At 46.8% G+C, this 24,863-nt stretch overlaps 1 protein-coding gene and 2 long non-coding RNA genes across 4 annotated transcripts; all 3 read left to right on the top strand.

Moving 5' to 3' along the window:
- The first annotated feature begins 1,980 nt into the window (after window positions 1–1,980).
- On the top strand, window positions 1,981–7,840 carry LOC120847819. Its single transcript, XM_040219700.1, has 4 exons — window positions 1,981–2,019; window positions 2,099–2,195; window positions 5,533–5,675; window positions 7,468–7,840. Exons 1-4 carry the CDS (start codon window positions 2,005–2,007, stop codon window positions 7,627–7,629), a joined length of 417 nt encoding a protein of 138 aa, XP_040075634.1. The 5' UTR covers window positions 1,981–2,004; the 3' UTR covers window positions 7,630–7,840.
- Window positions 7,841–13,200: 5,360 nt separating this feature from the next.
- LOC120847822 lies at window positions 13,201–18,894 on the top strand. Its single transcript, XR_005717468.1, has 3 exons — window positions 13,201–13,258; window positions 15,797–15,910; window positions 18,817–18,894. It is a non-coding gene; the product is annotated as an uncharacterized LOC120847822 (long non-coding RNA).
- Window positions 18,895–18,909: 15 nt separating this feature from the next.
- LOC120847821 lies at window positions 18,910–23,543 on the top strand. 2 transcript variants are annotated; one of them, XR_005717466.3, is made up of 4 exons: window positions 18,910–18,995; window positions 20,229–20,484; window positions 22,356–22,449; window positions 23,371–23,543. It is a non-coding gene; the product is annotated as an uncharacterized LOC120847821 (long non-coding RNA). The 2 variants fall into 2 exon arrangements; XR_005717467.3 differs by having other exon boundaries at window positions 20,229–20,515.
- The last annotated feature ends 1,320 nt before the right edge of the window (window positions 23,544–24,863 follow it).

Below are 24,863 nucleotides of genomic sequence, written 5' to 3'. Positions count from 1 at the left end.
ACTCGTCAACGAAAGTAATTTGTAACGGTAATCGTTAAAAATTACTTGTAACGATTACCGTTAATTTGGTAATCGTTGAGGCTCGGTAATTTGTAATTGTAATCCATTACATTTTTTAAGTTACGGGCACAAGTCTGCGTTCAGCTACGTGTCGTCGTCTATCTTGACGACGAACCGAGCGTGGCGGCAGAATGTAGACGCCCGCCGCAACATGATGGACTTGAGAGTCACGTTACTGTAGGCATCGATGAAGGACCCCTAGATGATGTCCGAGTCTACTGAGGACTCGCTCCGGATGATGGACCGAAGTCTTGAGCCGTTGGTGGCACCCAGGAGAAACACTACCCTGGTGGCCGGATGTCCTTGCCCGTGCAGGAACTCTTGACGTCACTGGCGCGATATGCATGGCTCTTCTCACCGGCCGACTTTGAAGCGAGAGCTGGAGGGTTCGGGGTCACGTCATTTCGTTTCTGTATCCCTTTAAAAGACTGAGCTCAAGAATGAACCAAATTGGCTTTCTCACAATTCACCTTTTTAGAAAATCGCCGGTTTAAGATGTGTGGGCAGAAAACGCCTGTGCTCATCACGGACGGTGGCACGAACCTCTCGCTTGAACGCCTCTCACTGTAGCTTGTGAATCTATAGAACGTGAACATGCGTTTTTACATCAAAAACGCTGGTACTATGATTTCAGAAAAGATGGATTATTTTGTGCCAGTTACGTAGCGCTGTTCAAGAAGCTTAGTAGGGGAATGGAGAAGATAATTAGAGGTTGAACGAGCAAGCTGAAAACAGATGTACCCAAAATATTATCGAGGGCGTGCGAATACCGGCTCGAATTGAATAAAGGCTCGTTCACACACTCGCAACCGAGTAGGACCGACTGAGACGAGACAGGTTTTTAAGCCTCTTGCGACGGATTAGGACCTGCCCCGCAGCAGCGCATCTGGTCCTGCGCCGTCGTAAGAGGCTTAAAGACCGATCTTGTCTCACCCGGTCGTACTCGGTTGCAAGTGCGTCCTTCACAACCTTCTCAGTAGAAAGGAAAGCCACGACAAGTGCTTTTCTTAGCAGTGTTAAAGCTAGGGATGACACTGCGCTATTCAAATCGAGCTATTATTCGCACACACCTAACTATCGATCACCAAAACTACAATTTATAGAAGCGCGCTCACATGCCCCTGTTTCCAGAAGACCGCATTGACCGCACAGCCCCTGACAGACTTCTTCAAGCATGCCTAAGTGAGTGAGAAGATGTTTACTAACCCTTCAAATTAAGAAAAAAAAAACTGGAGTCAATTTAAATAATACCCCTGTCAGACGGGAAAGTAAATGTCATTTTGATCGAATGTCATTCACCGCTCGGCGAATCAGCTCGTGATCCTGGTTCTGCACGTGGCGCATGCACGCGCAGCGTAGCGTATGAAACACGCGGATTTGCCGAGCTGTAATGTCATTTTGCCTAAATGTCATTTAACGTGCCCGTATGACAGGGGTATAAAAATACTTCGTCAACGTCCATGGCTTTATCTAAAAGAAAAAGACGACGCAGTTTACACTTTTTCACGCCGGCACAGATACAGCACACGGCCAGAGCCATATAGTAGGGTTCGCCGTGACGGCACCACATTGTAAATCAATGAGATCAACAACAAAAAAACAAAAACAAAAAAACAAACAACAAGAGATAACTATTAAGAAAGTCTGGGTCATAGTCTTAGACAAGGGTATTTCATTTTCAATCCAGGTTTCACGTGACTTGGCTCTCTTTCGCGCGCATTCTGGCAACGTCCAATCATCTGCAACTTCTGATGAATTTTTGTTCGAACTGCGATAGTGCTGCCAAGCTGACTACTCTTTCGTTTTGTGACTTCGCAACGCTTCACCGGCTTGGCCATATCACGTGCTTTCGAACACGATCGCTATAACCCAGCAGGCACTCTTGGCCTGCAGTGTTCGCCCATTCTCTTTCAGCAGGTCGCCACGTCAGTGGAGCATTCAAAGATGCCACTACAAAAGGTAACTTTTGTTGGTATAAAAACACGGAGTTCCTTCAATAGCGACCTGCATTTTTGTTTCTCATTTACGGAATTTCTAGGTGACCCAAAGGAAAGGTCGGGCGGTTTTGAACACGAAAAAGGCAGTGTTCAACAAGAGTCACGGCAGTTCTTATCTCTCGCAGTCATTTATTCTGAGTAAGTACCTATTTTGTCGAATTCTTAAAGAATGGCGTGTTAATTAACGTTACATGGGAAGCGTCTCGCCAAATGCGCGTTTCTTGAGCGGTAACATCAGCTCAGGATGCTTTTTTTGCTTAGTATCTGTCGAAATAGGACCCCCTTTCCAGATAGAACATGAACACTTTATTTTATATTATGGGTCGAGACGTCTGTAGAGGGTATTCCCTGGACGCCATATTCGAGGGCGAAATGTAGACCACATGCTCAGAACGAGGCTGCTAAGACCGGCAGTCTTGATGGTGCGGGATGCACGTAGCAAAAGAACTGTGGGAGCCCGCCGTCAGCACGCGCTCAGCAGCCGAGCTCACAGCTATGGTCGCAAGCTAATACTCGCCATATTGTTGGGCGTTGTTCACAGTGCATGCTCAGAACTAGCTCCTATTTATCGTCTTTCAAAAACAACGATCATGATTGTGTGGAATAGACGTTCAACATGCATCCAGGGGTGCTATGTTGCGCTTTTTGGACTCCCAGGAGACTAGGGAGAGGGAAGTGACGTCAACGACACAGCAAGCGCAGATTGGGTGTTGATTTCGTTTTCTTCTGTCAACATCCAATATGCGTTTGCCCTAGTCGTTGACGTCACTTCCCTTTTCCAAGTCTCCTGGGAGTTCAAAAAGCGCAACATAGCACCCCTGGTGCTTTCCTTGCAGGCAGCGAAGTCAAAGCTGTGGGTATACCCGTGCGCACGTAGACCTTGAGCACCGATCAACGCTGTGATCGCGCGGTGTTCGCTTTTTTTTGTTATGCCAGAAAAAGTTGTTCTCGAGCATCGTTCTGAGCATGCGCTGCGAACAACTCCCAACAAAATGACGTCGCGCGAATACCCCCTATAGGCCGTTCCACCTACCGATGGACAGCAGCGGTTCAGCGTTAGGTTTGAGGCAGTGTGCGCGTGTGACCTTGCGCTTTAGTATCTGTGCCCTTGTTTGTATGTCTTCTATTCGCGCTATTATTTATGCTGAAACGAAGTACTAGAAAGTGCTTTTCGCGCATCCTAAGATTCGTAACTGCAATGCCACTTTTTTTTTTCTTTCTTCTGTGACGACTGGCTTGACAGTGGATGTTTGCAAATTAAAATTTTGCGTAGCAGCAGTATAAACTGGAAGAGAGCGTGCTCTTTACACAAAATGTGCTCCCCTAGCTTAAATGTTGGTTGCCGTTATCTATGAAAGCGTGGACACACCGTCGCGACTAAAGGCCCATACGCACATTCGCGTTTGAGCGCGGTGCGTTCCGTAGCGGCAAGCGGACGCGTTGCGTTGCGAAGACCGCTTGCGCTAAACTTGTACGCACAGGTGCATTGACACGCAGTCAACCGCAGTCAAGGGCCAGTAAGAACGCGCTATCGTCGCTAGTGGCTCATCAATAGTAAGCGAAATCCAAGGCAACATGGCGGCGCACGGCGACAGCGTCGAAGTGTTCGATCTTGGGACAATCTGGCCGGCTTCCCCGACGTTTTGTCAAGCTTGAACCATCGCAGCCTTGGAAAATTCAGTCCCCACCGCTCCCCAAAACAAAAAAAGCAAGCACTGCGACCGGCGAACTGGATACGTCTCGTCGGGTCGGCAGGGTGGGGCGAGCGAACACGTCACCCCCTCTCCTCTTTCGGCTCCTGATTGGTCGAACGCACCCGAACGCACCACAACGCTTCGGAAAGTTGAGCGAGTCTCTACTCGCTTGCGTCGCGATACCGAGCGTTGCGGGAAGGCGCGCGTCGCTCCGCAAGCGACCGCGCCTGGCCGCAAGGACTCCGCAACGCACTCAAACGCGTTCAAACGCGAATGTGCGTATGGACCTTTACGCAAGGCTGCGAACTCATCACTCCATGTGGCAGTTTCTTTACTCAAGCAACTTTTTTTTTTTTTACTAACTCGCATTTCGTCGGCTGTACTACATGCAGGGGCCACCTTCACTTCGTAAAAAGTGTTGAAACTTCTTTAAAGGGGTCATAAAGAGATATCGGGTTAGAATGTTCATGACTTTGCAGAGGCGTACTGTTTCTAGTCTGGCCCGACTAGACTTATACAGACCACCACTGATTCAGAAGCTTCTTTGTCGCGGTGAAATTGTGATGATGAAAAGGGACTATTTCCCTCAGTAATTGTTAGATCGACATTACCCGCCTGACGACAGTCGAGCGCCAGCTCATAGATTGAACACGAGAACGGCGTGAGCACTCGACTTCAGCTCGTAACAATCAATGCCCCGGCGGGCACTCGGGCAGGGGCTCGTGTTCAACCACTGCGGTGATGGAAATAGCCGAACTCCAATAACAATGCCTGGAGCTCAGCACGCGTTTTTTGCCAACCCCAGCGCGTGGGCATGATTAATGCCCCTCTTCCCGAGAATTCCTTTTGTGTGTCCCAGAAGTCGCTATTGCCGCTCTTTACGATTATAGGAGATTAACCAGTCAGTCAAAATTTGTACAAAAGCAGCCGCTTCGGTGGCTGGAACGACTAGGCCATCCTCTCGACGTCAGCCTCGCCTTAGCTTTGCTCGTCCCGAGACAAACTACGCGTCACTATTGCATTGGATGTCACGTGCTCTCCGCTGGGCCTTCTCCGAGCGCTTGCTAGAGTGGGCCGTTTATAACGAAAAATACAGCCACCAGGCTCAAAATACAGACGTGCGATTGTAATTTACGGATTTGTGGATCATATTCAACCTATTTTTGAACACGACGGGTATATTTCAAATTTCGTTGAGGTATCCCTTTAAGAGGGCCAAGTCAGCGAAGCCCAAGTCGTCCAAGCCCAAAAAATCCAAAGGCAGAGAAGGCCGCCGCACTCAAGAGCCCCCAAAAGGCCCAAGACGGCGAAAAGGTTTCTGCTAAGAAGACATGCTGCAAATAAGGCTTCTTCCAAGAAGTAGATGTTCTCTCGAATATCCACTACAGAAAAAAAGTGCTTGTTTGTGTTTTTGTTTGTTGTGTGTTTGTTCTTGTTGTTGCTGACGTTACCAATGCGCTCGTTAAGTATTTATGCTTGTTCTGGTTTTTTTATCCTGCAACAGACTATAGACCGACACGCTGTTTACAAACAAGCCCGCGTTTGCCCACACCAGGTGTGGGCACTGCGCATGCACAGAAACCGAATTCGAGTGAACTGAAGCGTCTGCGCATGCGCAGTGCCGTCGACAGCGCCACCGCTGCTGCGTGACGTCAGGGACGCGTGTTAATCTATAAATGCATACATCCTTCGTTTTTTTTTTCTTGCTTGTCAAAAAAAATTTTTTTTGTGTGTGTGTGGTTTTTATGTTTTTTTTTGTCTTTTTTTTTACGTCTCCCCAGCCAAGCTGAAGAAGCGGTTGCGAACTGTGATCGAGCAGAACAAGGTGCTGGCCTTTGTCCTCGCTGAAGCCAAAAACCAGAATAGCAGGCTCAAGACTGCAGCAGTACGCCAAGGAAAGATCGAGCGTCTCTTACTTCCACAGGTATACTCAGTTTATTTTCACTCTGCGTTCTTTGAAAACGCACCATTCTGATGTCCACAAAGTGTAATGAAACCCTGCATACTATATTATTTTTTCTCGAGCCCCTAGTTATGTTGTGCCTTTCACGGCGTCAGTCAGAAATGAGAGCGAATCTTCGACACACTTGTTTCATGGCGATGTGATAAAGCGAGGGATGTTTTAACCTAAGCAGTGTGATCGTTAACATTGAGCTTTAACTTTAATTAAATGCACACCGTTACGATGCCAGTGTGTTGCATCCATTAGGATGACGTATAATCGTAGCATTTACGATGGGGTACAAATGTTAGCGTCAGGGACAGAAGATACAAACTTGGGACAATGTATCTGGCATATGCGTTGTTTGCCGAGAAATGTTATATCGGGCGTACGTTCGGTATTTCACCCGAGAATAATTTTGCTTTTAATCTGGCTTAAAAAAATAAAAGACGTGTACAAATCTCTGTAATGCGAAATAAAAGCGCAGCTCTAGCGGAGGAAGAGGGAGGAGGTACACGGAGGGGAGGATATGCCGCTGCGTACCCTCCCCTCTTGCTTCTTAATCCGCTAAACTTAGCGGGTAATATTTCTCTGCAAAATATAAAGCGGGAAAATTTTCCCGCTATGTTTAGAGGGAAAATTTCTTCGCTAAATTTAGCGGGAAAATTACCCCTGCTAAATTTAGCAACAAATTTCCCGGCTAAATTTAGCGGGTTAAGTTTCTCCGCTAACTTTAGCGGGGAAATTGACGTCACGTGTCCTCAACATCAATTCAGATTCTCCGCTAAATTTAGCGGGGAAAATGACGTCACATGACTTTGTGTCACGTTACCCATAAACACATTCAGTTTCTCCGTTAGATTTACCGGGAAAATTGACGTCACGTGACCTCAACAATTCAATTTCCCGCTAAATTTAGCGGGGCGGTTACGCCGACGGCGACGCCGCGAAATGCGGAAACGGGCGCCTAAGAGCCGCGCTCTAAAAAAGGAGACGTTTTCAAATCTCCCTAATGCGAAATTAGAGCGCAGCTCTTGAGGAGGGGAGGGTACGGAGGGGAGAGTATGCCCCTCCTACTTCTCCGTACCCTCCTGTCCTCCATTCTCTCCTCTCCCTCTTCCTCCAATTCAGTCTCCCTGCTAAATTTAGCGGGGAAAATGACGTCGTGTAACCTCAATACCAGTTCGATTCCCCGCTAACTTTAGCGGGGAATTAAATTGGTGTGGACGTCACGTGACGTCAATATTCCCGCTAAATCTAGCGGAGAAACAAATTTTTCCGTTAAATTTAGCGGGGAATTGAAGTAGTGTGAGGTCACGTGACGTCAATTTTGCCGCTAAATTTAGCGCAGTTACGACGACGCCGCAAAACACGGAAACGGGTGCCTAAAAGCTGCGCTCCTAAAAAAAAACTATGGTGTGTGCGTGTGCGTGTGTGTGTGTGTTCCCCGCTGTTGCTTTTTTGCCGTCATGTGGGTGAGCGCAGTGTCTGTGGGGCCGTGTAACATCTCTGCTCCTTAGAGAATGGGAAATCGTAAAATCGTAAAAAATTAAATAAATTCGTTTCGAGCTTTTCTATGTTAGATGAACTGGCCCTTCATATTTCAATTCACATTAAGGTTGACGACTTATTGACTTCCACTCCAAATATTCACTGGGCGATGGGGCGTTTTCCGATTTTAACCGATTCTTTGGTTTATGGGTGCCTTTGGGTTGTAACCATCAATCCTACAGCCACCAGTTGTCGAGCGTCGTTGTGCGTGTGCCTGTTTCAGCTGAAAGTATGGCTGGAGGACAGCTTGAGTCACATGCAAGAGATCACCCGAGTCCACGGGCGAGCGATTCTGTCTATCCATAACATCCTCATGTACGGCCATGACGTCAGCCTGGCCCCTGATTGCGGAGATGTCTTCCAGGAGGCGCCGCCACCGAGGTAAGTTCAGGGTAAGATGCGAAATAAGCGGCCTGAGAAACGGTGCTTGAATCTGTATAGGAAACATATGGCAGCGGGTGCTTTACTTTCTAAAAAGAAATGATGCAGAAGGCAGAGTTCCGGGCCCCTTTCTGCTGATCTAGTTTTGCGAACGGTAGATACTCTTAGGCGCAAACGAAAAGAATACAAACTGTCAAGTAGATGAATGGATAGATCAACAGTAGAGATATATCCATTCATTGCACCGCATTGGCTCAATTTTGCCATTGCAGGACAAGGAAAAGATTCAAGATGATCGTTTGAAAAATGACGAACGATGCCATTTTGTTATCTTCCTTCGCAATAATAAAATCTACACAAAGATCGTAGCCGCTAGTATGAAGCAATAAAAAGTTTCTTAAAGGTCGTGGCGGCAACGTTTCGCTAAGAGATTTGCGAAACGTCGGCCGCCACTCTCAGGTCATCAGCAGACTTTCGTACCGGGCGGCATATTGCACAACCTAGTTTCGACCTCTGTCTCGGTTGCACCAGATGAGCCCCTTCTGGCTTTTCTGAACATTCTAAACAGTCATTGGCTTTGTGGCCTTTTTGAGCCTTTGGCCCCTTTGAAGAACTGCGCAACTCTCACGGTATAAACGGTGCACAACACCGAATCCGAGGTGCTTTATTGTAAGCTGTATTGCGATTATCTCGACATCAAGAACATCTTACTCTCAGTACTGATTTAGACAGCATGCGCTGCATCACAGGGAATGAAATGTCGTTCAACAAACAGAACATATACCCCCAGGCAAAGAGTTAATACTCCACATCGAATGTGACCTTTTCTTGTTTCAGGGCTTTACCTCAACTCGTGAAAGTTGCAGAGCCTGAGCCATTGTTTTCAACGAGAGGCACATGAACGAGACATTGAATAGACCTAGTGCTTAAAGGTGCCCTCAGGAGGTTTTTGAGATCGCCTAAATATCGCGATAGTTCACTCTGCGGGCTCTAAGCTAAGCATCCTTGAAATCCACAAATCATAACGATGCTTGGCCGATTTCCATTTTAAACAAACAATCAAAGATCGAAATCATCTCCTGCGTTGGGAGGAACGACGTTCCGGCAGCCAGGACGGCATGTGACCGATGAAAACGCAACATTTCGTTGAGATTGCAAACACTCTTATTACAAAATGTGTATACTTTTGTAGATTATAAAAGCAAAGAGTGGTCGAAAAATGTTAATTTTTCGCGGAGAGGGAACATAATACAGCAATAATAGTCATAAAAATGGGAAACTATTTTTTTTTTTGTCTTTCGCGGGAGCGCAGTCCGGTCGTCAGCGCGCGAGAGCGCGACCGCTGGGTTCATTCCATTTAGCGCTCTCTGGGCGGCACCATTTTGTTCGACAGCAGCGCCCTCTCCATACATCCGGGAAATTCAGCGGGTTCGGCGGGGTAAAACGAGAGAGAGGGCACGCGCCCGACTCCGCTAGCAGACGACAAACCGGGAGGTTGCCATTCTCCATCTTTGGGCTGTATCGGCGGGCTGTACGGAACATCGAACTCTCGCTCGTGGCTGCCGTTGTAAAGTGGTTCGCGTTCTTAGAATAGTTATGGCTACTCCAAAATCAGCCTATAGCTCTCTGTTGTTCTATTTCGGTAAATGATCAACTAACATATCTTCTTTCCCTTACTTAAATAGCAGTTGAGTCGGCCGGCAGTACCCCCAACTACTGCGTGTATTGCGGCAGGAGAGCACGTTTTTAGTTATTATTTCAGATTTCCACTCATGGTCGCTAAAGGCCTACACCAGTACGAACTTTGTATAGTAAAAAATATAGAGCAACCGGATTTATTTTTCGCCGGAGAGATCGGCCAATCTGACAGTTTTTCCTTTTTTTTTTTTTATTTGCACGCAGGTAACAGCGCAATTGGACCCTGTTAGTCTTTTTATCTAGCATAGTATTACACGATAACTGGCATACCAAAATATGCGCATCTGCGCTTGAAATTTCCAAAATGACGCGATTTTAAACAGAGTTTGTACGCCAGCCGAATGCTAGCTACAGCCCACTCGGCGGAGCAGACGAGATGCGGGTGAGAGGGGGAGGGCATTTTTTTTTTCTCTTTTTACCCTCTCTTCTATGACCCTAATGGAACGGTCTATACTTGCCAGTGACAGGGACAGCCACATAATAGGCGTATCCGGTATGGGCGACGAAAAAATAATAAAACGCTTTAACCTGTAACTAGTAAACAAATAGAGAGGATACAAAACGAGAATGAGTGACGGTTACGCTTATCTCCTAAATGTCTTCAATTGGCGTAACTACGGCAAAACAATGTTTTCGCTCATACTGGAAGTGACAATTCAAGATGGCGGCGCGCTTGTGGAAAGTGTCTATACTCAAAGCCTGGCAGTTCGACGGCGGAGCCATGTGCCCGGTCGCAGATTTGGAACGCGAGAGTCTGGTAGCACAGAACACTTCTCGGGGAACCTGGACGTGAGCGCACAGCTTTTTGCAGCGGCGAGGACCTGAAACATGGTTTTGAAACCCGACGAGAAAAGGAACGGGAGCGCGAGGAGCACGAGCGGACATTCCATCGCTCGGGAGAAGTGTGTTTCAGCGTCTCGCCGCAGCGGGGCGCCCGTCACGTGGCTTTCCTCTCATCCGTTGTCTGCCGCTCTACCTTTTAAATTTCGGTGGCCGCTTCTCATGGCGATCTGCCAGGCTTTGGAAGTATAGAGGAGGCTATGGTTGAGTCGTAGTCCGGGCTGTATGGGCAACGAGATATCACTCCTCGGTTCCACCGGTCAGAGGCGCGAAGATCCTTCCGTTGCTATTTACTGACAGTGGTCCTGGTTTCGGAACATGTTCCACCCATCGCCGGAGATGAAGTCGGTGTTTGGCGATCTTTTATTTCTTTTTAATGTTAAAATCGGCCGCGTATCGTCACGATATAGGCATTTCTAGGATGCTAAGAACCAGCAAGGTGAGTTATCACCTTTTTAGGTGATCTCAGAAACCTGCTCAAGGCACCTTTAAGGGCCAGCATAGTTTTAAAATGAGTCAAAAAAGGAGATGAGACACTCTAAGGGCGCCGCCTCGGTGGCTCCGAGGCGAGAGCGCCAGCCTACGGATCCCCATGTGGCGGGTTCGAATCCCGGCCGAGGTGCCCGCAATCTGACGGAGGCTTATTGCGGAGAAGGCGCCGTGTAACCAACCGAGCCAACATGTCTTTTTCTAGGTCTCCTTATCCGGAAAGCTAAAAATAAACAACGTCCCCGTAAAAAAAAAAAAAAAAGGCAACTTGTGGAGACAAATTACACGCGCGATGCGTGCTTGTCCTGCAGACGGAAGTCCTTGCACCCCCCTGGCAGTCGCCTCACTGCAGATCTGACTGTGATTGAGGAAGACCACACCGGAGAGCAGGAGTCCTTCTCTCCCGGCCAACAGAACCTACCGGCACAGAACGAGGACAAGCTGCTGCTGCCCGAGATCCTGGGTGTGTAGAGACCGAGGTCATTCCACATTCCCGAACTAATCCCGAACTACTTCACTCTCGGTTGCTCAGGGCGGTGCTTGGGCAGGGTTGCGCTGGTTGCACTGCGCGTGCTCCCTCGCTTGAGTTCAGTCGCCCCCACGAGCGTCGCAAGGAATGTGAATTCCAAGGTCTAGAAGGCTGAAAGCTGAATCTAAACAGTATTTTTCTTTATTTGACTTGATGCTTAAAGGCCGACGACCAGACTCGAGATTCTGCAAGGCAGAAGATCCTCTTCACCATGGGGGAGGAGGAAACAGGCAGCGGTGGACAGGGTAGAAGGGGAAGAGGAGGAAGCGAGGGAAAAGTGGAAAGCGCGAACTGGTCGTCGGTCTTTAAGGTATACCGGGTGTTCCATTTTAATTCGAAAAGATCGTAGATAGCATCGGCTGCGTCTGAATTTCAGCTGAAACGAAGTATAGAAAAGTGACGAATTCCAGGCTACCGCTTAGAAATTTGACTACCTTCAACATTGTTGCACCAAAAAAACAAAAAAAAAACAAAAAAAAAACACGCAAATTGTTTCAAGTATGAACTGTGAAAACGGAAACTCCTAGAACTTTAAGCAATTTGCATTCAACACCACGTCGGAACTCATCGTGGTTCGATTAGTACTTTGATTTAGGCCCAGAAAACCCGCCGGACTTAAATCCAAAGTGCGTAAGAACTTTGGCGCATTCAGACGGGGCGGAAGAATAATGAGAACGGTAGACCTGATGATGACAATGATACAAGACTCGAAGCACGATATACAAGATTGCGCAAATAAATTTGAACAAAGTTACACAGCCGTGAAACGGGACTATGAATAGTAAAGTTGGTTTACGATGAACAATAAATACTATCACGAGAGAACCCGCCTTTCAACGCACTTTTCACTAGTTTTTTATGGTGTCTTCGTTCGCGTCAGTGTTGTACGGGACGGCGTTTCAAAGAACCACGTTCCAGGAAGGCGCTCTTTTTAAGGGGAGGAACGCAGTCGTTTCATTCTGCCTAAGTGGAACGGGAACTCGTTACATTTTTACTAAAACAAAAAAAGAAAAACTGCGTTCCTTCTTTTTCTTTGTCCAGTGGGTAATTGTTTTTTATTCCTAAGGAGGAATCTTTAGAAAATAGAAAAATATCTTCACGAAGAGCAGGATCTCGATAACTTTTTTGTTACTTATTCTAGTATTTATTTTGTGGGGTCCTCACTCTGTAACATTGGGGTGCAGGCGAGCTGGTGGATATTGATCCTGTTTTTAATGCCCAAAACAGCGGTACAAATAAAAAACTTAGTCGAAGGAAAATACACAGAAAGAGGGACGTCTCGAACTCGGTACTTTCTTTACTGCCGCGAATCCTCATACGCACAGAAATCTAAAGTCGAAGATGGTTCCATATGTGACCAGGCGTCTAACTACCTCAAGACGGAGCTAGCTTCGGCGACCTCCACAGCCAGGGCAGATATTGCCGTCTCCTCAACACCAGACAACTTCTCAATCGGACAACGAACCCTTCAGTCCGAAGCACAGGACGAACTGTCTCGGAACCTGCTGGTGCCAGTCGACCACCCGCTGTCGCAGATGAACAGCTTCGAGGGATTGCACAGCCTTTTCCTGGAGTACAACACGGCAGTGACTTCGAGTGCTTTGGTGGAAAGTTTGTTTTTTACCCTTACCAACGAAGTGCTGACGAAAAGAAACGGGCTCGTCTTGCGGAGAGCAACATCGAGAAGCGACTGTTGTTCGAACAAGGAACTGTGTTAGATTGAAACATGTGAGGTTGTTGTAAAGCTCCCGTAGAATGTGCCGCGCTTTTCCTTCCCGGCTCATAGTACATTTGGCTCGTCTGAATCGCCCTCCACAAACATCGATGTGGTCAAACGCTGGGAAGGAAAAGCCGATTTTTAAGTTCTGCAGGCCGTTTTAGAGTTATCAACATTAACATTGTTGGGTCGTACGCATTACAGAAACTCCGAGCAACGACGACTGCCAGTCGTTCCTACACGTTCCGAGTCCAGGGCGGTCCGACGAGCAGGCTTCGCTGGCTCCAGGCCAGGGGGACATGCGCCTGAGCACGTCGCCGTGCACCGAGGGATCGAGCTTTCTGCTTTACGAACGTCTGGGTGAGAACAGCGCTGTACAGTTGCCCCTCCCCGTTCTGCCTACCTTAGGAGTTGCACGTAAATCAAACAAATGCTGAGCGCAAGTTCGACTGCTTTTTGCACAGAGGTTGCGATGGTGTCAGAACGTCGAGCTCCTATTGGCTGATTGAAAAACATAGTGGGTAAACCTAAAGGCATCGAGCATTGAGGTCGACCCACTATTTTTTCAACCAAAGCCAATCGGTGCTCGGCATCATTCTGGCATCAGTGCAACATCTGCGCAAAAGGCAGACGACTTGGTCTCTGCATACCACGTGGAAGACCAGGCCTTTTCTCCCAAATGTCATGACTAGTGGATACAAGTAGCGCCGCCTAACCCCCGTCAACGTCGCCGCCAGCGTGTCTTGCAACGTCTTACGAGCGCGACGCTAGCACGCGACGCCGCCAATATAGACGCGTCTGCCGCTTTGCGTGGCGTGCTCTCGCCCAGCTTAAGCGTGTTCGCCGCTTGAGGCGGGTTGGAGAACTGCTAACGATGGGACGTAATGCCTTGTCTTCTCGGTGCTATTGCACCAACAGATGGACCCACTCGAATAAGCACTACTCATCACGAACCTTTCAGAGCGAATTCCCAGGCTGAAGAAAACCTCCTCATACTAATCCTTCTTATCGCTATCGTCCTCGTGTATCGCTGAAGTTTACAGAGCCTTGAAAAGACTGAATTCTTTCTCGCCTAAGACGAGTTCGGGGGAAATGTTGAGAGCGTGTCGACTTTCAGGCGCACCTGATCAAGTGTTCAGGCTTTGCACAGCCTAACGACTATATTTTAAATGTACACTGACTGCTTTCAACAAGTTAAAGATGAATGTCGGTGGGGGGTAAGGGTGTGATTCAACATTCAGTTTGAACAAACAAATAGCTTTATTATTTCTTTTAATCTCATTTGTTTTCCAAGAATGATGGGACAAAATGCAGGATATGTGATAGAGGGGGCAATTATGGCGGACTTGTCTTGGCAGTGCAGCGTTATGGTGGACATGGGAGCCAAAATCATCTGGCCAGAAGCACTTCTCTAAAGCGGAAAAAAAAACACACATTAAGAATCAGATTATTATCAACTCTATGAACGGCTGTTAAAAACTGTAGGGGTAGTCAGGCCCTGAAAAGGCATGTACCATACCGTAAAGGTCTGTCCAAACGGGACATTTCAGGGGTGCCTGAAAGGCTGTTCAAACAGGACACGTCAAGAACGCGTGAAGCGACACCCTCCGTCACATAAAGCGAAACACACCGCTTCCGTCCGCTTTTTTTTTTTTTTGGAGGGGGGGGGGGGGGGGGGGGGGGGGCTGGGAGCAGCTTCCTTCCGCCAAGGTTAAGAGTGTAGTGGAAGCTCCTGCCACCTCCCTCCCTTTAGGCAGAGCGAACGCAGGAGAGGAGGTCGCCTCCTCTCCAGTGAAGTGAAGAGAGGTGGTAGGAGTTTCCACTTCACTCTTAACCTGTCACCGACTACAGGGAATACTCATCACGTGGGTGGACATTACACGCCCTGCTGACTGTCAGTCAATCGTCCAAGACCCCCCGCTGCTCTTCAGGTCCCGAAAACAGGAAAGGGAAGGATACGAAAGTATGTGTGAGTTGGCGATGTAGTCGGAAAAGGAAGCAAAGCAATCGTCGTTGTGGGCTTTGTCACTGCCCCTAAAATACAAGGTCGTGGCAGAACACATGGACACGAAACAGGCACGCCATTGGCAGGTAGCGTGTGATGTCCGGTCTGACGAGCACCGACGTCAAGAAAAGCAAAGGAGGCGAGGAGGAAAGCAAAAGCCGTGATGTTTGGCTGGCGCATGTCCACACAGAAGATGGACAGCCGAACTTCCACTTTCACTTCATATGGCGGAGAAGTATCGCCCCAAGGGGTGCCTAAACAGGACACTTCGGAACGCGTGAAGCGACACTTCTCCACCAAATGAAGTTAAAAGTTGAGGTCCGGCCGTCCGTCTTCTGTTTGGACGTTCACCCGGCAAACATAATCGCTCTCTTCTTCATCTCCTCTGCTTTTCTGTGATGTCGGTGCCTGTTCATCTGTTTCTACCGCGCCCTCGTATTCTTCCCTTTCCCGTTTTAGGGATTAGACTTGAATAACAGCGGAGGCCTTCAGCGTTTGACTGACAGCCAGCAGAGCGTGTGAGTGGCTGTCCGGATCCACGTGATAAGCATGCTCTAGGCCTTCGTGAGCAATACAAGCGAACTTTAACGAACCCCCCCCCCCCCCCTTCCCCCCCCCCCCCCCCCCCCCACCCAAAAAAAAAAAAAAACGGACGGAAGCGGAAAGTTGCACTTTATATGGCGAAGTGTGATTTCACGCGTTCTTGAAGTGTTTTGTTTCGACAGCCCTTCCCGCGTTCTGAAGTGTCCTGTTTGGACACCCCTCACGCGTTCTGAAGTATCCTGTTTGGACACCGATTAAGAGTGGATGTTGTAGAGAAGACTCCTTCACTGCCACGGCAACCTGCGTCGTCAGTGGGACTCAAAAGTGTCCGTCCCTATCGCGCGTTTCAGAGAGACATCGGAGGTTATCCGAAACTCTTAGTGCGAGCCTTCCGGCGTCTCCATCCTCTGCTGCCGGTTCTGATGTCCACTTCGCCTTCAGCCCTCAGACATCGCAGCTGCCAGGTAAGGACCATCAAGCAGCATGTAACAAAACCATCTGCCGAAGAACTGCAAACATCACAGGGCCTCTTATAATCTAAAATTATATGCTGAGTCATGAATCAACCTCCCGCAACTCGGCGCAAAAAACTGTGATCCGGACTCGGCGAAAAGGGGCAGGATAAGCGTGTTTGCGATGTGAAACACAAGCGTAAGCACGTTTCAGCCGTAATGGGTATTGGCTACCAAACCGTGTTGACCATTGGCAAAGTGCAAATTGACCAAACTGGGCGGTAATCAATAAAATAACATCAGATTATGTTTTTTTAGATCAACACGCCCGGGAGGGGGGGGGGGGGGCCTTTGAATTCTGGGATTGTTATAGTCGTCGTGACGACGAAAACATAATATAGCTGGGTCATTATAAGAATAAAGGTAAAACTTTTAAGATAATTTCCATACTTAATTCAGTGATGGAAGCGGCATTTGACCTTTTGTAGCAGGTTCAGTAGCAGGCAGAATATTGGTTTTGAGCAGCCACTAACATCTGTTAGCACATCATTTGGGAATAAAAAAGTGATTGCATCTGTAAACGAGTTCATTTATAATAGTGATCACGGGTTAGTATTTGATACTTGAGCATATTACTTATTACCGTTTCTGATAAGAATATATCGGGCTTAGACGAACCGTCTTCTTAAATAGAGATCTAATCAGAACATGTTTTATTTACAATGGGTATTTAAAAAAATGGTTGGAAAGTGAATCATAGCGCAACATTCATTGGGATGAATTATTTTTCTCCACCCCATTTTACACTCGGTAGTTCGTTTAACCTGTAAACATAATTTCTGCTAAATTCCAGCAAGAACCAGCATATCCGCTAACGCGTCTGTCAATAAAAATGCGCCCCGTAAGTTTAATTAATGCACCTACCAAACTTATGATTCTAATATCATAAACTAACAAAAACACCGAAAAATATTATAAAAGCCTACACTTGCGCTTTAAAGGTGACGCGGCTCTTTAAGGGCGTAGGAACCAGAATTACGTCAAAGTTCGCTACTCTTTCGATCGACAATTGCACGGGAACTACCGTGACTATATCGCGGTAAGCCAGGCGCTCTCCCAGGTAAGCCGCTGCTCCTAACACTCCGGTGCCAAGCGGTTGGATGGATGGATGGATGAATACGGCTGAGCCCTTTGGATCGGGCGGTAGCTTACGCCACCTAGCCATTTTGTTTTACCATTTAAGCTTAGAATATTTAAATGTGAAGCGCGACGCGCGCGCGCTGGTGAGAGGCGGCGAAGGTTGGCGGGAGCGGCGCAAGTGCCACGGTACGCCGCAGTCCCGGAACAAAGCCATGTGGCAGACATGGTAATCGAGTGATCTGATCAGGAGTTCAAACCCCTGGTTCTGTTTTATCATAATAGCCGCTATCGGCAATCCTACTATTTTGCAAAGCTTTCTTTAGACATCGTCTTTAGACAATGTCTGCGATAAACCAGCCAGCGCATGAACCGGCCAGAGCGGTTGATGCCCAGCATCAAAGCGTGACATCATGGCCTTCATCTCTTTGTACGTGTTCTTCCATCCGCTAAACCAATCAAGTGCAGCGAATGTCCCGTGGCTTGCGCTATTAGTATGTGTGTTTGTGGTTCTATGTGTTCGTGTCTTCGACTGTGCTTTGACCTAAAACGAAATAAACTATACGGTGAGTAGAGATGCTGTGAAATTCAAATTTATACCATTTTTCTTTCCATCTATTTCTCTGAATATTAGGGTTGACCAATATTTTCTTTTTCTTGGCGCAGGTGTAGCGCAAGCCTTAGCAAAAATTGTAATTTTACGCCAGATGTAGCAGTGTTTCGTTCATGGCACAATGGCTCAGCAGTTCCACCGCTGTTAACTTGAACTTAAGCAAGAGCTTCGTGGTACTATACAAGCCGTTGAGTTCAAGCAAGCAGCACTAACAACGCAACGTCACGGCGCTCGTCGGTTTTCAGAGTGCACTTTTCATGTGCACCGGCTAAATCAATCAAGCGCAGGGCATGCACCTTGACCTTGTGAGTTTTAGCCTGCGGTTCCGTTTGTGTCTTCTGTCCTTCGACTCTGCAGTGACTTACGGTGGAACGCAGTATAGAATGTTATGAAATTAGCGGGCAGAAATAACTCTTTCAATCATACCTGTACTGATATGCATGAGGCAGTTCATTGATAAGTAGGGAATCATGAGGTATGCGTGGAATCGGGGTGATTGGTGGCCGAGTGGGCTGAGGCGTCTCAGCTCGGGGCGTGGAACGAAAACTTGCGCTGTTGAACCTCCCGGGTTCTATCCCCACCCCCTGCCCTTTTCAATCTGGATGAGTTTCGCACCGGTACGCGTTCGGGTAATCACTGCTGAGTGGTGCAAGTTAGACTCCAAATTAGCGGTTGTACTGCACTGGCTAATTGCTCATTTACAGCCGAGAGACACTCACCCGTTAAGGCGCATTAGCAGCAAGGCTCTATAAACATACAGCAGAATTTGTACTAGGAGTCTTGATGTTTTCTATTTTTCTATTTTATTTGGTTCGTGATATTCTCTTTGGCTTTTTCTTTGTCTTCAAGAAAAGCTCAGTTGCAACTCAGCACTTGTCCAATCAATTTCTGCCGCCTTGTACGTTTTTCGCGCGCTGTTTCGACGGTTATTCTTAATGTTGTCTAGGGTTGCCAACCGAGTTTTTTTTTTTTTAAATTTTCATTTATAAGTTGATTGGGTAGACTCACTGTCGGGTTCGCGTTAATTTTTTTTTTATATGATACCACATGTACGAGCTATTTTCTAAACTTTATGACGGTGTCAAAATCTACGACACAAAGGTAGTTGTGCACACTGGCCAACGAGCTTCACGAGGATTTGCTGACATGACTCGACTTCATCTTTCAGAACCGGCTGTCTGGAAATCGCCTGCAAGCTCCAACACTACCCCCCTGGCTGACATTGCCTTTGTCTGCTATGAGGACCAGAGCAGTCCAGAGGAAGTGACGAGTCCTGGAGTGGTGGCCGTAGCCAAGGGTTCTCCATCCGGACAAGCATCACCGAAAGTCCCCAAGCATACACTCGTGGTATGACGTTTCCGTGTAGACACCTAAGGTCCGCAGCACGGGTTTTCAAACTGGGTTTTTGGGAACCTATATATCTTCCTTATTGTGACTACAAGGCTTGACAGGGCACCCAAAAGCTTCTGTACTGTTAATATGAAGTTTTTTTTTTAGTTCTGCCAGTGCTTATACCTAGCTGAGTCATGCTTCTGTTCATCACAATTAACACTCCCGCCTTTCTTCCTAATGTATGTATGTATGTGTGTGTATGTATGTATATATGTGTGTGTGTGTGTGTGTGTGTGTGTGTGTATATGTGTGTGTATGTATATATAGTATCATTACGTTTGTCAGCCTGTGAATTGTTAAATTATTTATTAGTTCAACACCACTCATTTTCCCAAGCTTCGAATAGAGATTCGATTACGATTTTCTTATCTCAGTGCTGTGAGAAAATGAATGGGACATATATGATGTTATAGTGCTGTTTTATATACTGCAAAAACTGTCAGAATAAAATGCTACAACAATAATAATAGTAATAGTAATAACAGTAAGAGTATTTAATGCTTTATTTTTCGTTAGTGCCAACAAGCAGCTATGAAGCATTTTGTGTGGTGCACTGCCAGTTCGTGTTTAGAGCAACACTATTAAAAAAATCCTTGCCATTTAAAATAAATGGCAAGGTGGAAAAGAAACAAGTGGGAAACTGAGACACCGCAGGACGTGCTGAACGTGCTTTTGTTTACAGCCGCGCCTGTCTTGAATAAGCATGTCTTCTGAAAAGACTAGCTCACACACCCGCCGATGACGTGAGCACAACCTATATGTGATCCAGTCCTAATACCAAGTCTCATGTTATTGTAAATATGTAAAAAAAAAAAAAAAAAAAAAAAACTTCATAGATCTTGGGTTATGCTACTTTGAAGAGATTAAATCAAGATGATTTGCCACATGTAATGTCAAGAAGGTATTCCAATTCCCATGCAGTATTTTGACGAAAAAGGATGTTGTTATTTATATTTTATATTGCTGCCTGCTTACATCTAGAACATGATGTTGAGTGTTATCATAACTGACGTTCTAATTCTCCCGTCGCTTTCATTGTATTAACTTTTGGTTTCCCTCCTCGAAATGAAAGTTTCATCTGGTATGCGCGTCAAAACGTAGATGTACAATGCATTCCAATCTGAGACTGAAAGTGCTGACTACCGTTGAGGTTCTTGCTCCAATTTATTCTTGAACACTTCCTTTTAGACTCCAACCAAGAACCCCCGATATAAATTCTTCACGTCGAAGAACGCGCGTGCCGATGAAACCCCAGGGGCGTCGAAACAAACAACGGTTTTACCGGGACAGCCCTTCACTGACAAAGCTGAGCCTGCCCCCGAAGCTTCGCGGAGTGGACGAGTCTCAACTTCCCGGACGAGCGAGCGCAGTAAAACGCCCTTCTGGGTGCAGAGTCGTGCAGCCACCTCCGACCAGGAGAAATCGGCAGAAAAGCCTGATGAAGGTATGGTGCACACTGCTCTTAGTTTCCTCAGGTAATCACTCTTGGAAACCTGGAGTGACTGATTTCCAGCAAAGCACTTAAAAAGCAAACCTGTTTAAGCATAAAAAAAAAAAAAAATCAGGAGTTATTTTATTTAGTGAAGGTGGATGACCAGCGAAGCTGTTTAGCACACGACACAGACCCGCCCCGAGGGGCCGGAGGAAAGTAGACACGCGCGACGGGACCGCCACCCCGGGAGAGCGGAAGGAAAGGAAACTAGACACGCAAGCGCTTGGAACGACGACAAAGAGAGGGCGGTGCGGGCATAGACAAGAGCGACGCGGGTCGCGCAGTGGTAAATCTTTGAGAAACCTTTATTATCTACCCGAGTTTATACTGATCTTGAGAATGGTGCCTATTGATAACTCATGTACTGGAAATGCATATCCAAGTGATGAGACGTGTAAGTTTTTGCATAGAATGAAGGAATTTTGCATCGAATTCGGGACTGAGTTTTTGTTGACGCACACGAAACATCCACGGAACCCTAGCCATAAACAGCTTCGCTGTAAAAAATGAAAAACAGCATCCTGCGCTGCGACAGTGCAGCATGACGTTTCGCCATGCACACATCGCAAGCTGTCATTCGCATAGCTACTTCCGCAGATAGCAGCGATTGACTTTCCCAAGTGCTTTGCGGAAAAGTATACACGCTGCAGATTTCTTAGAGTGTGGTACGGTTTCTAATCGGTGGTCAGGATTATCTCTAAATGATTAGTATACTATTTTGCGTTTCTGGAGCCCCTTGGGAGGAGGTTGCCAATCTGGCACATGACATTCCTGAAGCTTCTTCGTGTTAGATCTTGCATTAACTTCAGGACACTAATAGAAGATGCATTGCATTAGAGATGATTTTATCCTCCGGTCAAGAAACCCGGTGCGTACCGTAGGGTGTTTATGTTGTACTATGTCACAAATAGAGCGGACGCAAGCGTTAAGTATCAACTGCGTCTGCTAGTGACACGAACAACTCTTTCCGGCTCGAAATCTCGTCGGGTACCATATTAATACACTTAAGCCGCATGTCTTTCTACGCGCGGAAAGGCAGTGTTTTCCAAATCGGTCGAGGTTATCTTTTTTTTTTTTGGCGTTATGAGCGATTGCGTTCCGGAGTAGTCAATGATGAAAGGAGCATCATCTGGTACTCGATTTTTATACGTACCAGTCTTTATTCAAGTTTAAGACAAGATGGGGAATGAGAAGTCGACCCGTCGGCGGCCTAAAAGGCCGCGGTAGATGTCGCCCGGGCGGCTCGGAAAGCAAACAAATCTGCGTAAACTAAAATCCAGAGCCGCTCGACACGCTTCAGCGTCTCACCAACACCAAGAACGACGCCAATAACTTAGCGTCTCCGTGTAAACTAATGGCGAAAGTGGCGGACACCGGAAAGAAAAAAGGCGTTTCGTGGAACCGTCTTATTGACACAGCTAATAAGCACGTCACGTTTGTCCACGAAACGTGCATGGTAAAACCAACACTCAATGGGTTTTTTGGTGAAAAGGTTTTTCGACGAAACAACCACTCTTATCGGGCTTACGCAGGTTCACACATCTGTCGGCATAACCGCTTGGTACCGCTTACAGCGAGAGGATGCGCTTCCTAAGCACGCTGGCGCATTAAATCTGGTAGCAATCGGATTTAAAAATGGTCAGATGTACGCAAATTAAAAGTGTTCCAGTGTTACCTAATAGATGGCACCAGTGTCTCCTCTCGTCACTCTCGTCATAAGCGGTCACAAGTGCTTACAGCTCAGCAGATCACACTCAAATGAGAGCGCCTAAATGAGCCCTTAGAAACCGTTGTGTGCGAGACGTTGCCATCCTGTCTTGCAGCAACGGCCGACGAGCCCCCACCACCACCTACGAGAAGAAGTGAGCGACCTCGCAAACTCTCGGTACCCTCTTACAAAGAGCCCAATGTTAACAGGTGAGCCCGTTCATTTAATCTTTGTTCTGGTGGAAATGAGGGATTGCCGCAATATATGATTGCCGCAATATATAATTGCCAAAAACCAGCTGGAGTTAAAAAAACAAATAATGTGTTCCAAATGTTAAATATTGTACCGACCCGCGCAAGCATCTATGCATGTTTTCCTACATTTCGAGTTAATTTGAGGAACAAAATCGCGTCGAAATTATTTAGGTTCCATACCTGGAACGTTTTCGTCTTTGATCTGTTTCGTTGTTGAGGTCTCTCGCAGACCAGGTTTGGGCTGTCAAAAGGGTCTCGGGCTAGGAAACTGTAGTGTTAACATGCTAAGATTTGTGAAATACGGTGATCTATCTTTGCGCTATTCGGATCGCTACTATTTTATTATAAAACCTAGTGCGGTCAGTGTTTGCTAACACTTAGCTTCTTTAGGGCCCTGGAAAAGCTAGGTTTCTTAGCGACACGTCAGCTCGCACTTCAAAGGGTTCCTTTTTAATTTCTTTGTATACCAGCTTCGTTTTTTTATTGTCCGTACCGCAAAAATAGAAAAATTTGCGTTAGCATATTAACTGCCGATTACTTTAATTACTTTTATTGAAAAAAAAAGGAATTCTTTAACCGTTATGATGAACCAACGTTGAAGCCCGCTGAATAATTCAATGCACGATATTCACTTGAATAGGCATGTAAATAGAGAACCGCACCAACCACAGAACTCCTTATTTCTGGGCTTTTAAGCATGCCCGATGCCGCGAACACGGCCCTCTCCTCCAAAAAGTTGTTCAGGTGGTGTTTTTTTTTTTTGGCATGCATAGTTATATTAATAGGCACTGTTTACATCTGAGCAAGTGGAGAAAGCCATTGCAACGCATATTGTCACACAAATAAGTAAAAGCGAATACTTCTTCGACTTTTCAGGAAAATGCGACGCCAGTGATTGGCAGGACAGCACCTTCCAGAGTCCAGACGATCAGCTTGTGTGACAACACACAATCTGTAGATCAATTTTAGTTTAAAATATTTTATAGTTACTCCAACAGAGCGACTCCATTATAGTCTGTTGCAGGTTAAAAAAAGCAGCACCTGCTCCTCCCCCGAAGCTCTCCACTTTTTCCACTTCAGCAGCGCACACGCTGGAGAGGAGTCCATTCTCGCCTCCTCTCTGCAGCGTTCGCTTTGTTAAAATGAAGTGGAGGGCATTGCGGGTGGAGCTTGTTCGGCCTTCCTAACCTGCGACAGGCTATAGTGCAGTAGCTCTATTGGAGTTAGTTTTAACTGTTTTATCTGACTGCATTCAATAAAATCGTACAGGGAAAACCTCCACAGGGGCTCTAACCTCTAACAGAGTGCTTCGTAAAAGAGTGCACATACTCTTGCCTCATGCGCAAGGCAGCCTGGGAATTTCGAGGGCTCTGCCAATAGACCGCTTGTTAAAACCAAGCGATCCTAGCGGCATAGTGCCGTGTAAAGCACCTTGGGAACCCAAGGGTCCCGGTTTAGGTTTGGATTTGCCAACCTTCATTCACGACATCCCCTCACAACCAACTACAGTGCATGCATTTTCGAACGCGACTTGCTTCAAATTTATAATACTGTAGGTGTTGCCTATCAATAAGAATATAATGCTGGGACACGTTGCTCCGCATGTTGTGATGAAGCTGCTTTAGAATCGCCGGTGTTAAAAAATCTGGCCACAGAAAACCCAGCACAGACTTTAGCTTACAGACCGATGAAGTTCAGCAGGACTACAGCCCATCGCCTAATGTGGCATCGTTTTGTAAGACAAAAGCATTCCATGGCTATCTGCGAAGGAAAGTCACCAAATTATGGAAAGTTACCTTCAACTTCTGCTTTATCATCTGTGCCGCATACTTGGCTGCCCCACTGAAAGCGGAAGAGGGGGGGGGGGGGGGGGGGGGGTACGGGAGGAACAAGCACCCGTAGGATGCCATTTTTCCGCAGAATGTCTGCAATTGCTAACTCACAAAAGTTGACCCGTTCTCTTATAACCATGTCAAAAGCAACCGTTGTCGAAGCAGTGGTCATTTGAAATACCTCGATTCTCCGAGGCTAAGCGCTTTATCGTTAGTTTTGTCTGTCGAAACACCCAAGCAGTAAGAAATTGAAGTCGCTTTGGGTTAGTCGCTATGGGTTAGGGTGCGTCACAGAAACCACCAAAGTTCCCATCGTTGTTATATTTTATCATTTAACATCACGAAATACCAGCCGTTCACTGCTTGTGATGAAGTGGGGCTCATGTGCACTTTGATATGAAAGAGCTCGATGTAAAGGTAGCGATGTGAACATGCAAAAGCAAGAAACTAATCCTTGATCAATGAGGTCTCATACTGGTTACGGTTGCTACTCAGAACTCAATCCAGTGGCTGTGTCAATTACCCGCAGGCTCACGA

The sequence above is a fragment of the Ixodes scapularis genome, unplaced genomic scaffold (assembly GCF_016920785.2).
Source record: "Ixodes scapularis isolate PalLabHiFi unplaced genomic scaffold, ASM1692078v2 PGA_scaffold3__209_contigs__length_174095766, whole genome shotgun sequence".
NCBI classification, from domain to species: domain Eukaryota; kingdom Metazoa; phylum Arthropoda; class Arachnida; order Ixodida; family Ixodidae; genus Ixodes; species Ixodes scapularis.
Note: the sequence above shows the minus strand (reverse complement) of the source record. Positions and strands in the feature narration are given on the sequence as shown.